Source organism: Aedes aegypti, chromosome 3, assembly GCF_002204515.2.
Source record: "Aedes aegypti strain LVP_AGWG chromosome 3, AaegL5.0 Primary Assembly, whole genome shotgun sequence".
NCBI lineage: Eukaryota > Metazoa > Arthropoda > Insecta > Diptera > Culicidae > Aedes > Aedes aegypti.
The window spans coordinates 236,316,262-236,344,073 of NC_035109.1; the positions used below are offsets into that span (position 1 = coordinate 236,316,262).

At 36.9% G+C, this 27,812-nt stretch overlaps 1 protein-coding gene across 2 annotated transcripts in view; it reads right to left on the bottom strand.

Annotated features, from left to right (window-relative positions):
• Positions 1–1,288: 1,288 nt before the first annotated feature.
• The window catches only part of LOC5577003 (somatostatin receptor type 2), a 234,684-nt gene continuing 208,160 nt past the window's right edge, over positions 1,289–27,812 (bottom strand). For both annotated transcript variants that reach the window (XM_021849702.1, XM_021849701.1), the window contains one exon: positions 1,289–3,278. In XM_021849702.1, the coding sequence (XP_021705394.1) occupies positions 1,601–2,980 (1,380 nt within the window). In that variant the 5' untranslated portion in view covers positions 2,981–3,278 and the 3' untranslated portion in view covers positions 1,289–1,600. The remainder of the gene's footprint in view (positions 3,279–27,812) is intronic.

Here is a 27,812-nt window from a genome sequence, read left to right on the forward strand (position 1 = left end):
GGCCACAGTGACGCAATTCCGGATCTGCGGATGGGTTTCCGAAAATCGACATGTGTGCCTTTCATTTCAGCCCAACAGTACTAATTTCGGTCAACACACTGATTTTTTCGAGCTGTTTTAATTTTCGGGTCGAAAACGACCCTAAGTTACAATTTGTAACTTTTATTTTAAGAGGCCATTCAAAACTTTTTATTCTAAGAGGCCATTCAAAACTTTTTTTTCCGCAAAAATAAATGTTCCCACAAAAAATACCCAAACGTCAGAAACGTCAAATCCCAAACACCGTAAAAAAATTGAAAAAAAAAAATATTGTTCTAGACCCCCCAACCGATTATTTTCGTTTTGGTTGCATGTGAAAGGGGAGAATCGTGGCTTTATTGTGTCAAAATTTCAGACCTGCCGAATTTTTTGTTTTGAAATTGCTCTACGAAACACACCGAGCTGTCACTGATTTTCATATTGATTACTTGCGCGTGGACTGCTGAGTTTGAATGATTTTATCTAGCCTCATATGAATTAGAGATTTCGATGAAAGATCGATCAAAGAGCGCTAAGATTATATCTTGTTATTCGATCCGTTTCTCTCTCAGATGATCATTTGATAAGATAAAATGTAATGCCTGGTAGAAACCCATTCGGGGTAGTGGCGTTCAGGGTAGTGGCATTCGGGGTAATGGGATGGAGCCATCGTATCACTTACCAAGGTGAATCCATATTGTGTGGCTACTGAATCCTTCCCGCTAAAAAAAACTCCTTCCCGTAACAATCATGCAAAGGTGAAACTAATGGTCCTTCCCTCTCCCGATGACCGTAAGGACGTGGTCGGTGCCGTTATTGACTTTATAATATCTGAATTTCCCAAAAGTGTACAATGGATATATAAAGTTTCTCTAAACGTTCAACGCTCTGTCACCGTAACCATCGTCATCATCGAAACTTCAAAAGTAGTTTTTCTGTTCAAAACTTAAAATTATTCGATGGAAATGTGTTCACTGTGTTGCGGTTGGAGAATAGAATACAGTGAACACATTTTCCTGTAACTGTTCTTGATTTCGAACGAACAAACTGCTTTTGGAAATTCCGAAATCAATGACGGATCCTGCCCCTTAAATTCCGTCTACTGGTTTTTTATGCAATTTCGAATAATCAGATTAATTACGGAGTAGTAACTACGAATTGCACGGTCATCAGTGTTCATGCTTCCGGAAAGAAACATTGCACTGATTTAGTTCCCATTAATCATGGGCCATTTCTCAAATTCCTATTTCAAAAACAACACTAGTCAGCATTTTATATCATAGAATTTACTTTCGCACATGAATGTGTTTTTGTGGCCAGGCCCCGGAATTCCTATCCTATATAAATGGCATTTCAATAAATTTCAAATTTACGTCTCTAGTTTATGTACAGTGTTTATCTCTCACTTTGTTTGCCGCATTTTGATTTATGACACTAGTGTACAATGTACAATTGATTACTCTCCTATTTAATTACATCTCATTGTGGGGTGCTTTTGGGCTCTCTATTTGGGGTTGTGTGTATGTGTGTGTGCTAGTAACGTTAAATTTTTCGTAGTCGTACTAATTTTAGTTGGTAATATTTAAGACAATTGCACTAATTCACCTAAGCTATTGTGGCCATTGGAGGCATTCGGTGCCGTTCGATTGGCCGAATCGGCTGTTCGGTCGTTGTTACAGTTTTTCCCGTTGTTCCCACTTCCGCTTCCGTGATGGTTATTGTTCATTAAGCTCCTTTGTACGACAGGTGGGCTGGGATTCCGCGAGGACACGGTTGATGCCGCGGTCGTTGTCGTGGTGGCCGTCGTGGTCGGATCGATCAACAGCCGATGTTGCACTTTCGATGTGGTCAGTTGGGTCGTGTCGGAGTTCGTTCGAGTGCGGGACCGCTTCGGCATTACGCTGTTTTCTAATTTTAACTGGGCATTTACCTCTGCCCGGGCGGCACAGGTGCAGGCTTTAAGAAAACTTTTCTTAAAGTTTTCGCTAAGGTACGCGTAGAGGATGGGGTTTATGGCTGAGTTAATGTAACCTAAACAACCGACCAGGAGGAAAAGTATGATATCGAGCCGAGTGCTGCAGGACCCATCCGGGGAAGTAATTAACGCTACCTGCGAAATCCAGTACGGTAGCCAACAAAGGATGTAGACGGTGATTACGGTTAGCACTAGTTTCGTTACCTTCCGGTGGGAACGTCGTTTTCCGCGTGATTTGTTGGTCGTTTTTGGCCCTACGTTACGAAGTTTGCGAATCACGAGACAGTAAAATGTCATTATAAAGCAGAGTGGCACTACAAATCCCAAGATCAGCGAGTAGAGCGTGAACGTGTATCCGGGCATATGTTCGTGTGATTCTGGCCACACGATTTGACACGAGTAGCTGTTGGGTTGCAGCTGGATGATGTCACCGTAAATCATGATTGGCAGCATGATTAGAGCGGAAGCTAGCCAAGCAAGAGCAGAGACCACTCGAGACACCAGAGGCGTCCTGTACTTGGGCGATGAGATATGGTGACAAATAGCTATATAGCGGTCGGCAGACATGATGAACAGAAATATTGAAGAGGTGAATTGCGTAATCGACGTGCTGACCATATAGGCTTTGCACATGGCTCCACCGAAGACCCAACGCTTCATGTGCATCGTTGCTATCAGGAACGGAATACCGATCAGGAAGCACTCGTCCGCAATCGCCAGATTCAGAATGTACATGTTGGTCACCGTCTGCATGTTGGAAAATCGTAGCACCACATAGATTACCAACGTATTGCCCATGACACCAACCAGACACACGACGGCATATAGTATCATGAACACAGTGTACGTGGTTGGCATATCCGTCGATGGGCAGGTGAAGTTGCCACGAGGCATCCCTCCTGTGTCGTTCAATGCATTCTCTCCTATCGAAGCATTTTCCCCGAACAAACCACCCGTAGTCAGAAAATACGTTAGATTATCATCCATGTTGTTGCATCTGTTTCTTTTCACACTCAATATAAAGACTCAATTATCACGCCTCCCATTTAAAAACTTCACACTCAAACTCCAATGCACGCCTCTGGCCTTAGCCTGTTGTCATCGACTCGTGAAACGTGAATGAGCGACTAAGTAAGTGCTTTTAGCATTTCTGTTCGATGATCAGAGGGAGTGGTCAATAGCAGTCAGTCAGCAACAGCACACGACAGGTGATGAGAAAACATTTCCCAGATGTCCTCCGGATGGTGGCTGTCAACGTTGGGCGCCAATCGAGAGGGTGTGTTTCCTGCAAGTAAACAGAAGACCAAAAAAAAAAGCGCTTAAAATCCAGGTCAGTGATGTTTGTCTGCTGGTGCTTAAAAAATATGCATTCGCTGTGCGGATGTTTGAACGGGAAGTGGTGTATGCTGCAAGTGGGGAGACGCACTTGCCCTGCAGAGGACTTCGCTTCGATAGCATTCGTTCAATTGTCGAGTAGGTTTGCAATTACGATGAGCAAATCGATTGCATGTAAACTGTGTGGGATTAAAGAATATACCAACTCTACCTAGGGAAAATTAAATCACTGAAAGCATTGTAATTACACCCATTTTTGATAGAATCGGATACGTTAACTGCAATGCAGAAATTTATTTAGCCCAATTATATATCGTATATATATATCGTACATATGGCTAACAAATTGGATCTACTTAAGCAAACCGCTTTTTTCAAAATTTCTTCTTGTACATCAGACTAATGAAAATTTTGAAGTTTCTGCTCCCCTATGCTTAAATGGTGTCAATGATAATAAAAATCATTTTCACTAAACTTGAAGTGATTTGGAAATAAATTTGGTTGTGCACATGTCATTTTAAGTTCACATGGAAACTACTATGGGAAAAGCAAACCTTCGGCCCTCTATTTCTTCGTTATTATATTTTGTGGAAAAGTTAACAAACATCTTCTTATGTGAAATCTCAAAATATGCATTACTCTATTGTACACTGGTCCCACAATGAAAAATCAAATTTTAAGAAATCTATGGAACGAAATGAACAAGATATTTTAGTGCATTCAACACCAAATGGAAAAGTTGAGCATGGACAAAAGGTCGATGATGATTTGCTTGGTGGAATTTTTTTCCTTCGTTGAACAAAAGATTTTTGACCTTTTGTCTCTTCTTTTTTGTTCTTCCATCTTTTATCCTTTAGACCTATTGTCTTTCGACCTTCTGTCTTTTAGTTTTTTTGTCTTTCGACCTTTTGTTATAAATTCTTTCAAAATTACATGTTGAGAAAGGGGCAAACAATTTGTCCACAAACACGATTCATGAATCATCTGAATATCTTCAATTATATCATAATTGAATGCTAGATTGCCGTAGGGATGTGAAGGGATAAAAAAAATAACTGGAATTTCTAGCGACTGCTATTATGTTGATAATTGAACGATATTTTACGGAAATGCAAAATGGGGTGTTAGGGGGTCCGTAGTCTTGACGTTACGCATTCGCTTCATAAGCAGATAATCATGGGTTCAATTCCCAGCCCCTCCACAAAAAATAACCCGTCCATCCCCCAGAAGACGCCGCACGGAGCTTAAGAGCAGTGGACTATGGCTTATATGGAAATTGATTGGACTAACTGCAAAGCACTCTCCTACCTGTTGGTGTGAGAGTAAGAGAAGAGAAGAGAGTGAAAGTAGATGATAAATATTAGACTTGCCCTTAAACAAAAAAGTTGTAAATCTCAACGAGGCACCCACTAGATATGTGCCTTAGGGTTGCTCCCCCAGCTGGCGCATTCAATTCAAAGTTTGTATGGAATATTCGTTTCAAATATGATGAAAATTAACCCTCTGTCTCTGTTTTGTTCCGTTTAGTCGTTAATCACGTTCAATTGAGCCCAGAATGACAAATTCACTAGTTGATACCTTAATGAACATAGTTGCAGAAGGTTGTATCTGAATTCAAGCTTATTTTCATTAACCTATCAGTTGTTGAAAGTTAGGCTTAGATCAGCACTCCCGTTACATATCATCTTGTACCGCAGCTCGCCCAGCGTCATAGGTGGCTATGATGCGCACCTAGCTATGTTGAAGAAATACTAAGCATTATTGCAAATCTACTTCAGATAGTTAAAACGCCAACTTTCTCAATTTTAATCATCATACAACCTTCTACAATATTGTTCGCTATGGTATCAAGTTGTGTTTTTGACATTCTGTGTTCAATTGAAAGCGATCAACAATTTTTCTGACCCAAACAGGAGATGAATGTGCTGTTTCTCATATGTTTGAGCTGTAAATCCTATATTAACTTCAATTGTAATGCGCCAGTTCATGGAACGACCAAATGAGCTGAAATTCTCATTAAGTCTTCCTCTAACTCTAAGGAATCATCCTGGGGGGTGCCCCGTGGAATTGTAAAACTTTATTTTTCTCCCATGATGAGCTGGGCCAGTCTAATAATTATAGATTATCTAAAAATAGTTCTGTAGCGGTAAAGATGCTACAGATGAACTATGATTCCGGCACAGTAGCGGCACGAGCACATATGTAAACTACGTACAGTGCCTCTTCGATTTTGGCAACATGACAAAAGATTTCGTGTTGCCTAAATCGAAACGTGGCAAAATCGAACGATTCATTTTATTAAAACTTTGATGACCGTAGATTCAATAAAATCTAAATAATTAATCATGAATTAAATTTACCAAATTTGGACAAGGTAAGCCTCGAATATGTCCACATAAATAGTGATATTAACAGGATTGGAAACTGACCCACGATCTTTTTTTTTGTATATACATTTCCATGTTGCCAGAATCGAACGGCAAATCCTAACAAAAAGTTTTCCAGTATGGAGCGGAAATCTAATTCACACTTTATAGCTGCTGCCATATTCTACCCACAGTTGTTCCTCATGTTGGCCCACAAGAAGATCCGGATTCTTAATCAGAATAACTCTCCTGAGTCTGATTTGGATCGCCCAACGGATGTAGAATCAGAAACGAGTTAGGTAATTAGAGAACAGACGTATGATACGACTGAAAAGTGCTACTTTTCATCACCGTTAACAATACTGAAAAGTGGAACTTTTCAGCACTGTTTTTTTTAAGGTAGATAGTGAAATAGACTCAAATATGGCGATGACACAAATTCCCAGTTGATGGGGATTGTGACTTTGTGGCCGACCTTCTGATATCTAATTCACCATAAGGTATCTTTGTCAATGCCCAATTTTCCAATGTTGTATGTTTTGTTTGCACTAGAGCACTTGGTAGAAGAGACACTTGAGAGCTGCCTACATAAATGCTTGAACAATTTGAACATGTATTCAGCATGACACCATTCGAGAATGGCTGGTTTGAAAAAGCGTGCACATCACTCAAACAATTACCCACGCCACTACAAAAACCTGCGCAAAAATGCATAGCGAGCGAGTATCGTGACAACGGAGTGGGACGATTCTGTTTGTTGGCAGCATTTTATTTGCCTTCGGAGTGGCTATGAATTCTGAAGCTGTAGCAGCTAACACTATTGAAAAGAATTGCACGCATTGAAATAAAAAATGATGATGCTGCAGAAACAGTGCTGCAAATAGAAATCAGCGCTAGGACAAACAGAAGCTGCCGGCAATAGCTCCCAACATTTTCGCTTAAAAACAGGGATCCGATGGCTGTGTCATTGTTGAATTATCCAAGTTGGGTTCATCCACGCGAAAAATATGAGTAAACACCGGTTCTGAAGCCGGGTAAAAAGTTTAATAACAGCCATTTGTTGGGCTTGCGCTGCTATCTACCGTAACGCCGAATGGATTCGTTTTGATAATTTATGGATTCAGGGAAGTTCACTGTGAGGACTTCACAACGTGATAAACATAATTTATTTTCAGTTTATTAAATTTGCCATAGGAGTGCTTGTAGAACACATAACTTAGAAACAGAATCTTAACGGTTGATATGTGACGCCAGAAAGAAAAGAAAAAGTTTACAAGAATGTCTAAGAGAAAAATAATTAAATTTATTTGAAATAATCCATTTATTTTGATTCAAACTTTGAGCTGTAGCCATTGGATTCACTTGACTTAATACTTATTATATAAACAAATCCTCCAGTTTCATAAACTATCCATTTCCAGAGGTCCGAGAGATGCGTGTAGAACTTCAAAGAGGGTGGTTGTTTCAAGGTGGTTGGGAACCACTGGCGGTTGGGAACAACTGGCATTAAGCATCATCGTACTTGCCAGACGATATATGAATACCACTTAACTGAGAAAAGGCTCTGTTCCAGTTGGAACGCAATGCCAGAAAGTAGAAGAACTGGCTTCTTGCTTTGAATTACTGCCTAGAACAGGCCTCAATTGTTTTCGAAGGAAGTAACAACTTATAACATTGAACTAAATCCGATTATAGGTCACATCAAATGGCCTTTCTTCCGATTGATTGATGTTTGGCCTCAGATCACAACAGTGACAATCGGTGGTGATGCGCATCTGGGAGGGAGAAACCGATACAAAATTTATGTACGTCATAGTGAGCCGAGATTCTGCTGTCACGAACTGTCACAGTGAGCCCAGATCTTAAAGAATGGACAAACATGAAAAAAGCGCGTAATTGATCAAAACATATTTTTGCATTTCAACAAAGTTGACAACAATCGGTTGAAAATGAATTCCTGCACACCCAAAAGCAATGCCACGATAGCACCTTTTAATTTGATCGAATATAAAGTACTGAAACACGCATCTTTTTACTCTTTTCCAATCAAAATTAAAATTAAATGCGCATAAAACTATAGCCCTTTTTCCAAGTTTGTCCAGAAAGATCGCAGGTACACATCAAAAGAAAACTAGCGATTCTTCCCAAGCCTGCCTTGATTGTCGTTGGTGAGCGGAAGTTATCTTGCAATTTGGAAAAGTGTTGTTCAATATTTCGTGTGTAGTATCTGTGCCTCCCTCCCAGATGCGCATGTAAACATTGCCAAATACAATATATCTCATACTTTTCGATAACAAATCATGGAACGTGGACTCGAAGTGAATTAATTGGATTTTTAGGTGCCTCAGTAACTCTCGTGATAGTTTTATTCTCAAGAAATGGAGGGCTTAAGGTTCCACTCGAGTTTGGCACCCTACTCCCAACACGCCATGTAATTCCATTGCCACCATGAAACCAACAATGAACGCTTATTTCCATACAATAAGTCCCTTTTTCGCCAGCATCGCACCAGCACCCAATAAGCCGTGTTGCAAAACTTTCTTAATTTGATATATTATTGAACCATAAATAATGCATCAACACATGATATTGACTGCATAAATTCGACGATGAAAGCGAAGTAGCTTTTCTTCGGTTCCTTGCAACGACCACCACTGCTCGAAAAGTGCATCCTAAAACCCGGCGGGGCGATTCCTGCTTTCAAAACGCACCTAATCATCGGAACCGTATTATGCAGCCGGAAGTGGTTTATTAAACTTTGTCGTCTTGGGTTGGCAGTAGTGTGGCCACAAGACTGGTTCCTCATCTCTGGCAAGAAGGCAAAGCTTTTGCTCTGCTCTGGAGATGAACTTTTGTCAGTTATCGTTCATAGAGCGGACCCGGAGGAAAAAAGAACACTACGAAAGAAGAGGACAGGGAGGCTTTGCGGCTTTTTAGGGGAAAACCAAAAAATATGAGTACATTTTTGTTGTATTGTATTTTTGGATAGATGCAGTGAAAACCTACATATCTTTTTTTAATTTCTTTATTAATATTATTTAAAACATTGTATTTATATCTAATATCTAGTTGTGTTAAGGGGGCAGGATCCGTCATCGATTTCGGAATTTTCAAAAGCAGTTTTTTCGTTCAAAGTCAAGAAAATTCACAGGAAAAAGTGTTCACTGTATTCAATTCTCCAACCACAACACGGTGAACACATTGTCGTCGAATAATTTTCAGTTTTGAACAGAAAAACTGCTTTTGAAGTTTCGATGATGACGATGATTACGATGACGGAGCGTTGAGCGTTAAGCAACACCATCATCCTAGTTTGGTAATACTAAATTAAAATTGTATTAACATTTTGTTAACCCGACATGAATGCCCTGACGAGGGAAAAGTGTCGTTAATAAATAATAATAATAATAATAAAAATTTTGTTAACAGCGTATTACATTTCATTTGCCGTAGCAGTTTAGAATTTTTACTGGTGAGTTGATTTCACTTGCTCATAAGAGAAAAAAAATCTTTCAAAAATCTAACGTTGCTTAACCTAGATCTTCTTCTTCTTGACATTACATCCTCACTGGGACAGTGCCAGCTTATGAGCACTTTCACATTTATGTACTGAGCCGCTTTCATTGCTTAAGTTGGCATTTTCGCATTCGTACATCGTGTGACCCAAGGAAGTCAAGGAGATTTCCAATACGAAAAGATCCTGTACCGATCAGCAGTGATGGAAAGTGACGAACATTTCTTCTGAACTTTTTTTAGGAAAAATGCTGCTTCCCTTCCGAGATTTATGGTTTTCAAGGGCTTTTGACTACAAACTAGTAGTTTGCTGTCGATATGATGGTTATGTCTGCCAAAACCATAATAAATCACACCTTGCTCGGTTACTCGCGAGTAAACGCTCCCGAGTTTGTTGCTACTTCTTTTGACATGTTCTCCCGAGCAGACGGGTGCGGACTTACTCACACCTAGCCAGTTCCCGAGTCTGTGATGCTTCGTGATGCGAACTTTTCCAGCACTGCCGACCGGGAATCGAACCTAGACACCTTCAGCATGGCTTTGCTTTGTAGTCGCGAACTCTAACCACTCGGCTAAGGAAGGCCTCAACTTAACCTAGATATGTAACGCATTTATCGTGACAATAGAAGATTGCAATGATTTATGTTTAATGTTATCAATTATTTAATTCGTCATTTGTTCTAACGTTTTAACATTGGATATTCTATGTAACTCATTTGTACTAAACATGGGAGGAAGCTTCACAATCATTTTCAAAATTTTATAATGAATCCTTTGCAGAGCTTTCTTCCTAGTTTTACAGCCCAGCTAACAAATATGTTTACGTAACTGAGACTGCATGTCAATAAAGTGAACACTTATTCGGTAAAAACATATTGTATAAAGAAGAATTGTGTTTGATCCTTCGACCTTGATGCTTACTCCTGCGGGGGCCGGCGATGAGAGCAGGATCAAACATGTCGTGCGTTGTTCGCGTAGTGAAATGAAAATGCGCCGCGGATCGTTAGTAGTGGGCGAGTGATGAACACTTGTTCGGCGTACAATAAGATAATCGAATTATTTCGCGACACCGATTAAGCGTGATTATATCATGGATCGCATCACCAACCATTGGTGATTCCCAGATCTTTACCTTATCCCACTAACCCATTGGTCCTCAGCCCTTTGACCCCTGAGGGCCAAAGTATATTTTCAGTATGACTTAGCGGGCCACATCATATTTTTTCGAGACGTTCAATTTTTCAAACACATTTTTGGTGATTTGGAATAAATACAGGTTTTTTTAGATTTCATTATTTTATTACAGGTTTTTATCATACAGTTTTCAATGCTACAAAATTGTCCACTTTGAATCATTACAATTATGTATACAAAGGTAACTACACATTTTTGCATTTGTATCATTACTTTTCTTGTACAAGTTTTTCCTTAGCAAGCTTGTCAATGTCAATAGTTAGATTCGAGGAAGATATTCTTAGCAAATTCTCTAAATGTTGGTCTGTCAAACGGTTTCTTGCTTTTGACTTATCATTTTTCATGTTTGAAAACAGCTGTTCGCAACAATATGTAGTAGCAAAAAGGGACAACATTTTCAACGCATGTTTCCGTAGTTCAGGAAACTCATCAACGCACTATGGGCCAGGAACGCAATCTGGCAGGACAAAATTAATAACTTCGGTAACGAAGCGTTTCCGGTATTTGGTGTCTTCGGCAAAGTTTTTTTGTAACAACGAGGACCATCTACTGACATAAACGGATAGAAGGTAAATCGTCTGCATATTTGGCGCTACAATCTAACTTTTTACTGTGACGTTCTAGAGACATGGCATGTTCGACAAAGTTGTTCATTTTGTTAAAATAAACAACTCTCTCCAGGACGTCAAAATTCCACAGCCTACTGTTTTCGAGTTATTGGCAAAATTAGAGAAAATGAGTGAAAAACGACATTTTTCCTAAGAACCAAGTCATATAATATTTTTTGCTGATAAATATATAACAAACACAACTTCTGGTATAAAAAAATAATAATACGACGCATAAAAATTAAGAAATTATGAAGAAAACTTGAAAGATAGAGCAATCTCGGAACCTTAATATCTCCAAAAGTGCAAAAAATCTCAAGCTCAAATTTTCAGGCAACATAGAACAATACTTGATGAAACGGACGTCAAAATTTCAGAGAGGTTTATTTTGGTGTTTTTGAGATTTTTTAATTTTTTTACGGTTTTTTTTTTCATAACGCGATATGATTCGTAATATTGATTCCGTGGCAAAAATTTTAGTGTATATTCAAATTAGTTGAAAAATATATTTTATTATTTCATGAAATTATTATACCTGCTCACAGTACAAGCTGGCTTTGGATTTCATCTCAAATTCGTCTGTTACAGTTTTCCGAAAGCTCAAAATTTAAGCAAATCCGGTGATTAAACACATATTTAAGGTTAAACAACCTAACAGTTCTCAAAATCGAAGGGATCTCCAAGGTGATACCTTTGATCTGTATCCTCTGTTTTGAAACATCCAAGGATCAACGTTCTTCCCGTTTGAAAACAAATCTACAAGCTCCGGACAAGAGATCGTGCGCTCTGAAATTTTGGTATTTAGAGATATCAACATGAATATGCTTCACATTCACACAAATATTCACAAAATAAATTGCTCACCTCAAGCCATGATGACAAAAATTAACGGACACATGATCAAGTTTTATGTACCCAGTTGAAATCTACAATTTCATCTATATAACTCGATATCAACTCAAGGAAATGCTCTTAAACTGAATTTCATGGCTACTATGATGGCTTTTTAAACAGTTTTCTGAAAGGTTTTGTTCCATGACTCGTTATTTCTAAAAGTCGATCGTCCCTTCAGATTGACTCATGGAAATTTAACTGTATTGGAGTAATATAATCATTGTAAAAAATTGAAATATCTCAAAAACACCAAAATATACCTCTCTGAAATTTTGACGTCCGTTTCATCAAGTATTGATCTATGTTGCCTGAAAATTTGAGCTTGCGATTTTTTGCGCTTTAGGAGATATTAAGGTTCAAAAATTGCTCTATTTATCAAGTTTTTTATAATTTCTTAATTTTTATGCGTCGTATTATTATTTTTTTTTTCCACCATTTATCAGCAAAAAATATGATAAGACATAGTTCTTAGGAAAAATGTCAAATTCGGTGAAAAAAATCGTTTTTTACTCACTTTATCTAATTTTGCCAATAACTCAAAAACAGTAGGCTGTGGAATTTTGACGTCTTCGAGAGAGTTGTTTATTTTATCAAAATAAACAAATTTGTCGAACATGCCAAGTCTCTAGAACGCCACAGTAAAAAGTTAGATTGTAGCGCCACCTATGCGGACGATCTACGAACTATCCGTTCATGTCAGTAGATGGTCCTCGTTGTTACAAAAAACTTTGCCGAAGACACCAAATACCGGAAACGCTTCGTTACCGAGTTATTAATTTTGTCCTGCCAGATTGCGTTCCTGGCCCATAGTGCAACGGTAATGTATTTCGAATAAAACTCGAACAAATTCATTTTCTTAAAAACATCTTCCAGGATAGTGTTTGTAGAACTTCAACTATTAATTCGAGCTGTAAACTACTTGGAACCGTTTCTACGTCAACTCCCCATGGCATAGACATGATTTTCAAACTTGTCTCATTTGCCTTGATATCATTGAAGCGATTTTTAAACTCTTCTCTGAGTGTCACTATCATATCAACGTATTTTTCGGTATCTGTAATTGAGCAGTTGGACATACAGTTGAAGTGCGAAAAATCACGTTTTCCCAATTGAATCTCCCATAAACGCAATTTTGTTTCGAAAGCTCTCACGTGCTGCAAAAACTCATGGACGAAAATTTGTTTACCCTGAAGCTTAACATTCAATTCGTTCAAATGTATCGATATGTCTGTCAAAAACGCGAAATCCGACATCCAGATTTTGTTATCGAAGAAATCAACCTTTTTTCCTTTCATCTCCATAAAACGTTTGATTTCATCTTTCAAGTCGAAAACCCGTTTGAGCACCTCTACTCAGCCAGCGAACATTGGGGAAATACGGCACATCACGATACTCGGCACCAACTTCATCCAAAAACTCTTGAAACTCACGGTGATTAAGTCCATGAGCCCGAATGAGCTTTTCACAACATCACCCATAACATTTTTCAAGCTGATATTTTAGCACATAAGTTTTCTTGATGTATGATGCAATGATATTGGAGGAAATCTCCGTTTCCTACCAGTTTGGCCTTTTTTCGTAAATAAGCCACCGCACCTTCATTTTTTTCCATCATGGCTGGAGCGCCATCCGTTACAGCTCCTGCATTTTTAAGAACTACCCGAATGATTATTGTAATAAACTATTTTTAAATAAGATTTACCTACAAGATTAATCAGCTTCAACCCATACCTATCAAGAGTTGAATCCAAAGCATTAAAAATATCAACTCCTTTCGTGGTGCCTTTCATAGGGAAAAGCGCCGCCAACTCCTCAGTAATGTTGAATTTCTCGTCGATTCCACGGACAAATATTGCCAGCTGAGCAGTGTCACTAATATCAGTGCTCTCATCAAGTGCTACTGAGTAGAAAACGAATTGCCCAGCCTTTTCTTTCAAACAGCTTTCAAATTCTTTGCCAATTTCTTCGATTTGCCTCGTTACGGTTGGAGCGGAGAGGCTGATTTTTACAAACACTTCCTAACACAATATCTCAACCACCGATACCAAGCACTCCTTTATAAATTCTCCTTCCATAAATGATTTCGATGACCGCGCTATTTTTTTTTTTTTCAGATATAACGTAGCTTGCCTTCACCAATGATTCACTTTCAGAGTTTTGCTTTTTAAACACACTGTGCTGATGTATCATTTGCCTCTGCAGCTCTCTCAACTTATCGGCACGCAGGTTACCCGAAAGATTTTCGAACTTGGATGCATGCTTTGCATCAAAATGCCGCTTTATATTAAATTCCTTGATCACTGCTATGCTTTCATTGCAAATTGAACAAATCGGTTTATCTTTCACCAAAGTAAAAAAATACATTTCCGTCCACTTATCTTGGAACACTCGCTTTTCATCATTAATTTTTCTTTTCGTACCACTGGCACTGCAAGCAGCCATTTTTCGATCGATTCACGAGTCTACGGAACACAGAAAATACGCGTCCAAGCGAAACAACGAAGTTGAATGAAATGACGATGGCTTGTGAATAACGCCAGACAAGAATGAATACTGAGTATATTGGTGTGCATGATGAAAGTTGATAGAATGTGGAAGCAATCATACACTTGCTTCACTACTACAATAACGCAGCTTCAAATCATTCATCACACACATCACAACTGCTAATGATCCACAGTTCAGAAGTCGTGCTGATGTATTTTGTACAACATGGGTGTAGCAAACTTCGTACACAGCATCAGTGCGGTGCTTCTAGTGGTGGTCAAATGCGCTACGACCGGAAGGTTAATCGTTACATACATATATAACTGGCTTAATATTCCATCAACGCAGTTCTTCAATATATACAGATATGATAGTTATGTTATTTATTTTCTCCATTATGAGTGTTATAATGTTTCCAACATCTTCCGCGGGCCGCATTTTTCAACATTCTCAAAATCGTCCGCGGGCCGCACAAAATGCTTCGGCGGGCCGCACTTTGGTGACCACTGCACTAACCCAATATCCTTTCCATGACAACCGTGGAGATGCAGAGGTAATCTCGGTCTCGATTGTGCGATATTTGCCAGAAAACCATTCGCCAGAAAACTATTCGCCAGAATGACATCCGCCAGAAAGTACCATATGCCAGAAAACCATTTGCCAGAAAGTACCATTCGGCAGAAAACCATTCGCCAGAATGTACCATTCCCTAGAATAGACCATCCCCTAAGTTTTATTTTCAGATTAACCAATTCTAAAAGAAATAATCGAGCTGGAGCGTTAAATAATATGTGAAATTGTTTTTGTTAGTTACATATAAAAGTACAGGGTATTTTGGACACCATCTCCAATTTACTTAGTGAGCCAGCTTAGAATATCCGTTTTGAGTATTGTGGTTCTAGTATTCTAATTTTTGGACTAGGTACACATGACTTCCTTACGGTTCTCGTGCATTCAACGATCAACATCAACATTTGAAGCTTTATAAATATGAATTGAAAAGACAGCACTTAATTCGTTGAGACCGTGGAACTAGAAAGAAGAAAACATACAATAGAATTACAATTCCATTCATTGGAAGCTGTTCCACTATGCATGAAAGATACTGCTTACTGATGTAAAGATTCGATATTCAGAATGACGGACAATAAAGTAATGTTTTTTTTTAATATATGTAGTTCCAGTAAAAAGGTATTATGGTTTGGAAGACTTCACAAGAGATTCGCCCTTCTTTCCAACCTAAGTTGTTCTTTAAAGTTTTGTGGCTTCTCATTGACGAATTCACGTGGTTTATGGCCGGCACCAAAATGGATGCAGTTTAAAATAAATAAGGAACAATCTTCAGAGACAGAGTGGTAAACTGGAAAGAACGATAGAGAAAACAAGAAAAAAATACTGAGTTCGGAGAACCGCTGATCAAAAAAGAAGGTTGCATATCATATAAACGGTTCATAATCATGAAATATACAATAAGTTATGGTAATTATGAGAGCCAAAACATTTCCGAGGAAATATTCCACTTCAGAAAACGGGGTATTCAAGGAACTGGCATTTGCGGAACTGGTGTTCGGGGAAAAGACACTCGGGGTATAGATATTCGGGAGAAAATAGCACAGCCCATAAACTAAACTGCCCATTGAAAAGCAAAAATTATCTGGTAGTTGTACAATACAATATTCTGATGAAGAAAAGCTTGCGGTGACAGGAAATACAATTTTCTCGAAGTTAAAGCTAGGTAAAACAGCTTAGAATATTGTATCAAAATATAATAGGCGAAAATCTCGCGAGAGATGTAGAATAATAGTGTTATATTGTCTCCACTCTGTGCAGTAGCAGACAGCTTAAAATGAGAAGAACGAGATTGTTACCATACTACTTGTTCAATTTAGTGCACTTAAAGATGTGAAAAGTGACACAAGTCGAATATTGTGATGGCCATCTTTAGATTCCGAGATATTTCACCATGCATTAATTGATCAAAATCGACAAGAAAAATAATTCTGGGGAATGGTACTTTCTGGCGAATGGTACATTCTGGCAAATGGTTTTCTGGTAAATGGTACATTCTGGCAAATGGTTTTCTGGTAGATGTCATTCTGGCGAATAGTTTTCTGGCAAATGGTTTTCTGGCAAATATCGCACAATCCTCGGTTTCTAGTAACAACAGTTGTCTAACTTATATTCCATCCCTTCCCCGATGACTGTAAGGACGTGGCCGATGCCGTTATTGACTTTTAATGCTTGAGCTCTCTATTTGTGCACATTGAAGAATGGTAAGCTAATCCCAAGCCCCATTCATTAATTTCCTGTGCAACTTCGATTGTTCTGGTCAATCACGGAGTAGCAACTACGAATTGTACGATCATCTATGCTCATGCTCATGCTCAAAAGCAGATTGTATAAAATGCATTGATTACCTCAATTCGCAAAAATCTGGAGGCCATATACGTACATTTTAGACAATTTATCATGGTCTATACTATTGAGGCAATTTTATTTGGCGCTTACTATAATTTCTTGTATGACTGTGTGTCACAGTTTTATCAACAGACAAGCCTCAAACTTCTGACCATCCGATCACTACTCAAACACGTTACCACTAAACCGTTCAGTCGTTACTGAAATATTTGTTGTTTCAGTAAATATAAATGCAATATTGTAGACTATGTTTCGATGTTACCGAGCTTAATTGTCATTTGGCAAAATAATCCTCCAGTGCAGTGAATCACTGAATGTTTCATGTTCCTATCGAATTAATTATTGCAATTGAAACGAAGTGCAGCTAAGTATTTATGTAGAAATCGTACATAAGTAATGTCATCGTGTTTCTGTTGAACGGTGATGTTCTTTTAACCGGTAAGTCAATAAGTATATTGTTAGTAGTTTTTCGTTTTATGTTGTGTTCGGTGATCTGTTAAACTCATATGTAATTTCACATTGATAATAACCAAGTGAAATAGAAATCGTAATGGAACAAAAGATGTTACATATTTGGGCAGATTAAATTTGAATTCTACAAGATGCAAATTTAAGTCACATAAAACTGATGACTTCATTAACGATTTGAATCAATTTAATTTTGCATCATGTATCCCATTCGAACGAGACTTTCACTTTTATACAATTTGAAATAAACATCCTTATATGATCTCTAATTTGCTGGAAACAGCTAGTCCATTCTGGTACAGCATACAACATGGCTGGCCTGAAAATTTGCCTTAAGCTCGTTTTTATGACAAAGTTTTGATGTTCTGCTAATGAGTGGATACATATCCCAGACAACCAGAAATCGCATGAAAGTTCACGTTATAACACGTTATAACATACTAATTATATCCAACTCGCAAAACACCGTGGATAAACTCGTCAAATTGATGAGATTCCTCGCATAAAACACTACAAAGTAGTACAAAGTAAATCGAATCAATTCGTAGCAGCTGACAAATCAACATTTGTTATCATAAGTTGAGTCGCATAAGATCACAGGTTAGTTCGGTGGAATATTTAAACACTCGCATTGTATGTTATTGTTCATCACATAATATATGCACGCATATCGCCTCCACTTTTGTACGTAGAAAGCCTTTTCGCGACATCTTATAAGTGAAATTTTGCACATACAAAGCCTCCAGGTGATTTCGTTATGCGTACATTTTGGATGTCTGGGATGTTTTGTATATTTGTTACATTTGGCTTGAATGCTCTTAATGTGATTTTTAAAAGTCAAATATTTATCTCGCTGAGACTTAGATACTTAACTTCATCTATCCAATTACTTAACGGTAGAGTTACTGTGTACGTGCTAGTTTATGCGCAAGAACCTCATTGCTTGCAGGCGCACGGGCGCGCTTGAGCATTGTGATACCTTTTTAGGTTCGCCTCATTTTTTTCTTGAGATGTGTCTCAATGCGATCTAATGCGCTCCGTGTCATGTGCTGTTTTAAAGTCAGCGCAATAACACAGTGTAACGAAATTGACATTATAGCGTGTCTCAAAAATCAAATTATGTGTCACCGGTAAATTCGGGGCTGCATAATCTGATGCCGTTCTCAGAAATGTTTAAGCACGTCACAATTTTTTGCTACATGTCGTCAAAGTTGAACAAAACGCTTGTTTCAAAGATGTTTATATTAAATTTTGAAGTATGATTTATCAAACTTTTTCTTGCGATCTAATCCACTAAGCATGCAAAATAGGACTTTAACATTTATTTTAGATATAATTTAGTTGAAATTGCACGAATAAATTTAGATTAAATCTATTTTTTTTAACTTGATTGTAGTCTCCATACAAAGTTCTTCGTTTCTCCTTATATGGCATAATACAATACTTTTCTAAACCATCAAAAATAACTTTTGAGCATCGAAAGCATTATGATTTTTGATGATAAGTATTGTTATACACATGAAGTTTGAATTCTGTGGTAAATTACGCTCCTCACTCCTGTTGTTATCGTTTTGTTACTCAACTTTGCTCGGGAAGTGGGACTTATGGTTGCACCTGCAATTTGCGCATACAAACTTTTTAGTATACTCCTTCGCATGACAGACGTGCTGCGCGTCAGAAGAACCTCCGCATATCATGTATTTAGCAACCACAATCCAATTCTCATCATTCTTTCATCATTATAGCACGCCTTTCCTTACGCCTGATACATACACAGTCTGCTAACCAAACCAGCAAGCCTCTCTGCCATAATAAATACTCTACCCCCTTACCTTTCCCGCATGAACTGGCATAGACGCAGTGGTATATACGGTCTACCGTGGGAGCCAGTTGAATGCATCATCAACTCCTTCCGCTTCCCCTCATTGGTCAGCATTCTGACGTGGCAGGCACCATTGTTGCCTAAAAATAGAAGATCCATAGCACTTATACACTGAGGGTGTCTGTTAATCCCAAGCAGTCATCTGGTTGATTCCTTGTGAAATTGCAGCTGACCTGGCGATACTGGAGCTCAATCTCAATTCTACCAGGTAAGCAAAACACATTCTCTAGAGCTGTCTAACTTGATTGACGAGTGACGAGACAACGATTAAGTGATCACTAACAACTGAAAAAATAGTATCATTTCTTACTTATAAAAGTTCTTCTTATTTACATACAATCTAGTATGTTTTTACTTCTCAGACGTATTTGAGCAAACAGAGCCATACGATTCTAGTATCTTTTGTATCTCAGGACAACATTATTGTTCGCCATATTCATTGTAATATTGACTCCTCCACTTAAAAAAGGGACATGAACTAAAAAATGAAAATAAATTCTCAAGCACCAAATGAAATTTCATGAAATCAAACGATGAAGGTCTATACACACCAACAACATCATATAACTGTCTATTGATTTTTATATTTATTTATTGTTGTCATTCATGTTTGTAGACCGTTACAGAGAATATGTTATGCGCTAGTTTCACTAATACATTCAAATATAGCGCTATGAATTAAATGCATTCCATCAATATTAAAGTTTTTACCGACACTAAAACTTAACCCACATCTAACATACATAACAAGATCACCAGAAAATGAATCTCGACAAGAAAATACTGAATTGTAATTAGGTATTTGAAATAAAAAAACAATTATCTGCTTTGAGCCACGTTTCCCATATAATTAAAACATCAATAGGAACTCGTAAATAATCTAGAAATAATAGTATGTCATCGATTTTTTGCATGTTGTTCAATCCTCTGACATTCCACTGTGCTATACAAAAAGAGTTTTGATTATTCATTGAAAAAATTGAGTTAAATCATCGATATTATCGTGATACAAATTTATTGTGTAAGCCATTGTTAAACATAAAGTAACAAACAAAACTTGAAAACTATATATATGTTTATGGTTTTCAAGCTGAATGAACATTTACCACGATGTTTCTTCTTTCTGAATATCGTCCATAATGTTGAGCAAATCATTTCTAGTTTTAATAATTTCCAGCTTTGAATTCTCAATTTTTTTTCACTAAGACCTTTCCACCTCTCCGGTCCAAACATATTTAATTTTCAATTTTTCTTTGTATCCTTTCATCTCATTCAAAAGTCACATCGCTAACGGTGTCAATGCATTTCGGATCGTAACATTTGTCAATTTTCCGTTAACAACGAAATTGGGATCGATTGAGGATGATAACAGTTTTCCATGTTCCATCGACTCACAAAAAAAGCTTCTCTATCTGCTTGACTCCTAAAAATTGACATTAAACAAAAACAGACTTAAAACATGGCTAGTTTCCTCAGCATTGAATCGACCAAAACTTTAAATTAATGTGCCATTAGAATCGTTATCCTATATTCTTTGAAGAGAGCTACCAAAATGTTAGCGGAAAAATCTGAAAACTATTCTAAATCAATGCAACAGTCATTCAAGTCATCGTGCAAAAGTTTGGGTTCACCTGAGCCGCACGAAAATCATTTTTGTCAATATCTCTGCCATTTTTCAACCGATTTCAATAACCCATAGCTTTTCTCAAACGCTAATGATGGCGTGTACATGAATGGTTTGAGATTTCTCAGCATTTTCGTGTTTAATGTAAGTTCAGGTAAACCCAAACTTTTGCACGATACACCAGAATGAGGGGTGAGTCCAAACTTTCGCACGATTACTTGAATGACTGTTTCATTGATTTTGAATAGGTTTCAGTTTTTCCGCCAAAATTTCAGTAACGCTCTTCAAAGAATGTGAGATTACGATTCTGATGACACAATAATTTAAAATTTTGGTCGATTCAATGCTGAGGAAATTAGCTATGTTTTGTGTTTTTTGGAAAATGTCACAACTTTAAGTAAAAAATTATGTAAACAAAATTAAAAAACTGTTTATGGAAAAATACCTACGAAGTAGGAATAGCTCATTGCCTTTCAAATGCGCTACAGAGAGTTTCAATTGGACGTGTAATCACAGAGATGTGGACAAAACACTTTTGTATATTTTTTTAGGGGTGAACCCAAACTTTTGCAAGGGAGTGTATGCATGAATGTATGAACAAATGTATGTATGTACAGTATTGCGCAAAACATTTACAACTTTATCGATTTTTCGAACAAAATGATCAACTTTAGAAGCCTAAATCTAATTTAAGTTTTAATCAAACATAACTTAAGTTTTAATATAAATTATTGAATAATTTTTCCAAGCACGAGTTCAAAAGTATTAACAATATAACCTAATTAAAATTTTCAACGAAAAATGCAATTTTTTTGTCCCAAAATATATTTGTACTTGTCTTTATCAAACTTGATCATGTCGTCAAAATCTACAACTTTACTGAAGATACCATGAAGCGATTACTTCAATCGTAAAAATTCACTCTAGTCAAATCGTTGCTGTTTTTGAAGTCGTGATTGTTAAAATAATTCAAAAATATTTGTTGGAGTTATTTCTGAAGTACTGTGAAAATTTCATTCAAATCGATCCATGAATGTGTCATATATAACCCTCTAAAGTTGACCATTTCGAAAAAGTTTCAATTGTTTTGTTCAATACTGTATATCTGTGAGTAAATATAAACATATACTGGGGATTGGATATGAGTACTAGACTTACGCACTTTTTCCAAATGCGACCGGTTTTTTATAAAATTATTTTTCATCTATTAGACTCCACTTATGGTGATAGCAAATGAAGCAACCATTTCCAATAATAAAAAATCAAATTACCAGGATTTGTAATTTATGTGAAGGTTTGGAATATACTAGAAAAGATTCCGGTATTCCGTCTGGTTACACTGCGGAACGCGGTTTTGTCTCAAGGACCAACATACCGCTAATTACTTCATTAAGGATTGTTGAATCCATTGGCTTTCTCAGAAATATCATAGCACGTCTAGCTTTCGAGATATTGGCTGTTGCAAATGCTAAATTTGACTTTTCCAGCCAACTTGCATGCAACTTTGCCAGCTTGTATGGCAATTTATTTGCTTAATTTGCCTCAGAATTCAAACTTCATGTGTATAACAATACTTATCAACAAAGTTCATAGTACTTCCGACGCTCAAAAGTTAGTTTTTCGTTGCTTTAGAAAAGTATTGCATTTTGCCATATAAGAGAAGAATTTTGTATGAAGACTGCAAACATGTTGGAGAAAATCAATTTAATCTAAATTTAACCGTGGAATTTCAACTAAATCATATCTGAAATAAAAGTTAAAGTCCTATTTTGCATGCTTGATTGATTGGACCTAATATTTTCTGATACATCATTGAGTAAATTTTATGTAAACATTAACTTTGGCTACCTGTAGCTAAAAATTGTGACGTGCTGGAACATTTCTGAAAATGGCATAAGATTCAACAGCCCCAAAACTACTAGAGACACATAATTTGATCATTGAGACACGCACAAATGTCATTTTTGTTACGCTGTGTTATCGTTTGCCATATTAAAGGCTTTACATTACAGGTAATGCAGTATGAACTGAACATGCATAAGGTAAGCTATGATAATATGATTTTCCGTAGTATTACACTCATACAGCACAAAAGAACAATTAGTACAAATTTTCTTTCGGTATCAATGGAAGAAATGACTTTTTTAGAAACTTTTAAGTAAATTGTTCTTACTGGATATTTATGTCCAAATTAGTTCTGTAAATCACTTATGCCGGATTCTGTTTTTTTAAATACTAAACTAAACAATAACTAACATTTGTTCTCCTGCAATATAAGATATTTTGCAATATGACATATAAAACTTAATTGCGGATTTTGGGGCAAATAAATTGTTCTCCAACTATATCTAAAGTTTATCAAACCCTCTAATTTAGCCTCATGATGATAGTTTCTCACGAAATAATATATATTGTACTAAAAATTTGTTATTTATGAACAAATAAATAACTAAAAATATAAATAACAAATTACAAAAGGCTTTGTAAGCTAGAATGTGCGATAAGCCTACTTTTTACCATTGTTAGTCTGTTTATGGAAACAAGAATCGGATATTCATGATCGAAACAAGCATCGCACAGCTTTGAATGACGCCTATTTACTCAATCAATACTAAATGCATTAAACACCGAAACTCAAAAAACTTGCATACAAATTCGCACAAACGCTTTTGTCTCGGTAATATTGACAGAACCACGCAAAGTGCTATTCACAGAGCTACTTCAGCACCTATATACCAAGCACGAACCAACGGAAAGATTGCGTACGACGCCCGTTTGCTCTATTTGACTAAATCTGTCAATCCAGTACTAAACTGAGTGTTTTGGAAAGCCCAAGCAAGACGATTCGTTTTCGGGACGCCGGGAGTTTAGTTTTCGGTTCGCGAGTTGTGCTGGGCAGTGTTTTGGAAAGCCCAAACAAGACGCTTCGTTTCCGGGAGGCCGGGAGTTTGGTTTGCGGTTCGTGTGTTGTGCTAGGCAGTGTTTTGCAAAGCCCAAGCAAGACGGTTCGTTTTCGGGGCGCCGAGAAGTTTTGCTGTTCGCGCTGTGTGAGTGCGAAAAGATATTCGTGTTCAGTCGAGGATGGATTACCAACTGGTGAGCTCGTTTCATGCTTATGATAACACATTTTTTCATGAAAGCGTTACTTATGCAATATATATATGCAATCAAACTTTGAATGGTTCGTCACTATAAGTGTCGGCATTATGCCTGTTTTATACAATTCTAATAAACATAAAATTTTTGACATTTCTTAAAATATTTTTTGAATTGTTTGACATCATGAATGTCGACATTTATTTTAAAACTTCTACCAAAGACTTTTCTTCTTGAGGCATAAATGTTGTAATTTTCAAACAAACTATGTATGGTTCGTCACTACATGTGTCGGCATTATTCCTGTTCCATATAATTTGGGATATACGCATATATTTTCTTCTTTTCGCCATTAATAAAAACTTCTTTTGAATGGTTCGACATTATAGATGTTGACGTTTATTTTAAATCTTCTACCAAAAACTTTTTGAGACAAAACTAAAAACTAGCTTTAAGTATAAATCGTATTTTTCCTCCTTATCCATGGATCGCATCACCGACCAAAGGTGACTCCCAGATCTTTTCCTTCTTCACTAATAAACATTCTTCCCGTGGTGATTGTGGAGATGCAGAGGTATTCTCGGTCTCTAGAAGCAACAATCATTACACCCTAACATTCCTTTCCTATCCCAACTGATTGTAAGGACTTGGCCGGCGCCGTTATTGATCAATAATATTAGATCTGCTAAAATTGCACTCCGAGAGTAAGCGGAAACTCCCATCCCTTATTCATTTGGATCGCAGTGCAATTATTACCAGTTCCGATCAATCACGGAGTAGCAACCATTGACATGTACAGTCAGTCTATGCTATGCTATGCTATGCTATGCTATGCAATCCAGTACTAAACTACTCAATCATGCAATTCGCAATAGCCGTGGTAAACCAGAACCGAATAGGCCTTTTCATGTGACAGGTCCGTCTATGCATTTGGAGGACCGGTGCAACCACGAGGCTGTCATTTCCATAGAAGAACTGTCAAAGAGCTTCCCGATCAGCTGATTTGTGTCTTGTGAATTGTGAACATAGAGTATCTTTGAGCTTGTTGCGACATATTTGAAAACAGTAAATTGGCAAAGGAAGTTCGCAGTTATTCATCAAGGGAACGTTCATAGAATATTTCGCTGCAGATCAAGTTCTGTCCCAGTTTGAACATAACACTCGATGAAAATTTCTTGAGAATGGAATTTTTTTTTGCAAAATATCAAAAGCTCTAATCCAAAGATCTATCAATGCGACTGCAAAAAATCTTTTCACAGCATAGCTCAAATGAACAACACATCTTTAAAAGAAAATATTTGTGGCAAAACTTTTCAACGGTTTAATATAAATTCTTATTAATAACACCGTCTATTATCGAGAGAAGGGAAAATTTGTGATTGAAATAATATTTTTTCCAGCATATCTCAGATGGAGATCACGCGTTTGCCCCAAAAAAGTATATGTTGAATATTGGCAGGTTCTAAAGTAATTATCATTCTAACAACACATTTGGCATTGATAAAACAGCAAAATATAAAAATGATTAACATTTAGCTTAACTACATAAAAAAAAAATCAAAACAGTATACATATAAAGAACAGCCTATTTCTACAAGAAGGCAAAATGTATAATTAAACCAATAGAAGAATGGACGCCAAAAATTATTGCGGCATAATAAAACAAAAAGACATAAAAAGGGCGTTCAGAATCATCGAAGTGATTGTGTTACTTTTCCCCGAATGCCATTTCTCCGAATGACTGGTTTCCTCGAAAAGTGGTGACGATAAAGAACGATAAACAGACAAAAGAAGGAATTATTCTGTCATTCTCGGCTATAGACATGTTGGCAAAATGCTGAGGACGGTAAAACTCGGAAGAACCGCCAATTAAATAAAAAAGGGTGCATATCAGATAATTAGTTCGTTCACCACCCTGAAATGTATAAAGTTACGACAATTATGAGTGTTTAAAACTTTTCGGGAAAGTTGAATTTTCGGGGAAACGGGATATTCGGGAAACTGGCGTTCGAGGAAACGACATTCGAGTAATCGATTTCTTTTTTCGCTGATAATTTGAGCAGATCAATGTTATCGAGTGCCGCCCTTTCGTCCGTTGGAAACAAAAAAATACTTTAAAAATATAGCTCCAATGAACAGCCTATGCATAAAAGAAGGAGAAATTTATTGAAATTTTAATCAACAGTTTTCATACCTTTAGTTATGATAACATCATATTTAGAAAAAAAAATTGAACAATTAAAAGAAGGGTAAATTTGTGCTTAATATATAAAAATCTTCAGTGCAAAAAAATGTTCCAATAGCGAAACTCAGAAGAAGAATTAATATTTGAAAGAAGGGTAATTTCTGGATGAATAATAAAATACTATTGTCAATAACATTCCTAATATGCACAGCTAAAAATATGTAGTAAATTTCAGTTTATTTTCATGCACATATTTGGAGCACCAAAATAAACTGAAACGACAAATCGCTTATTTTTCAATCGGATGGACTTTAGATTTACATGTTCATGTAACATACAAGCATCTTAAGTTGAAAATAAAACGTGAGTATCAGTCCAGTAAATCGTGCTTCATTGCTAAGCAACCGGGCAATTTGTTAGCTGAGTCTCGGTTAAAATCGGGAAACCGAGATTCGCACAGCCGCGCTCGTGAAAAAATCTGAGTGTGTAACAATAGATGAATTTGATCTACTTTTACTATACTTTTCTGTTTACGCTACATTAAAATTTGAATATTTTAATCTGTGTGCTTAAATTTATTCAAGAGCGAATGATTGTTTTGTGTCAATTGACTCCAAAACAAGCCGGATGTCATCAGAAAGATTCAATAGAAACGTAAAATCGAAAAATTGAGAAATTCTTGGTTTATTATGCCAAACGACCTTTATGCCAAACGACTTGATGTCAAATGACCATTATGCCAAACGACTTTATGCCAAACGGCTTTATGCCAAACGACTTTATGCCAAATGACCTACCACTGGTCGAACCAGAACCAGAACCACCAGCATTAATGCTGTTAACAACAACAGCAGCGCCATTCTGCATGGTACTATTCCCAAGTAACACAGAAAACATCTTCTCGCTCAGTTATTCGAAAATGATGTTATAATCAGATGTTAAAGGTAAAATCCAATACATCTTCTGTTTTAAAACCGTTCTGGCGAAGTTTTACAAGAACATATCTCTTCGGCAAGGTCAGAAACAGTGTTTATGTTATATTCCTGAATGACAAATGTAAATAATACTTAATTAAAGCACTCATCATTACTAAACTTCAGTCGATGGAAATTTAGTTATAAAGTTGCTTTTGAATACATATTTCGTACATATTTGTTTCATTGTTTTGATAGAGATGTTATAATGATGTTTTTATATGTCAAACGAAAAACATATTTAGCATATATCTCTTTGACAACTCAGTTTCTCTTCAAAGATGGATGCAGAAACTTGAAGCAAAACTAAACCTGTGGCGAACAATTAAGTCAATTGGTAGTTAATGCAAGCGGAGGATATAAATGATTGAAAATATACACGAGAATAGTGCGCAAATGAAAGTTCGTCAGATGTATTTTTTTTTTTCAATGGGAACGAGCATTACACATCAACGACGATATTTGACATTTTCAATGAAATGAACAGCTTTTTTATTTTTTGTTTTGAACAAGTTCTCGATACGTATTTAAAACTTCATTCATACACAAAATTGCTTCCAGGCATCTTTCCAAAGTCATGCCACGTTACAGCACCGATCAGAAAAATCAATAACTGTAAAAATTTCATTGCAAGCGATTTACATATAGCAGAATTACGGTTTTCAGTACGGATGGTCAGTAATGTGTTCGAACCGGCTTAAACTTTTGATGTCTTTCGAATACTACATTCTATTGAATCAAAACATATCAACCAATTGATTTTTTAAGGTATCTA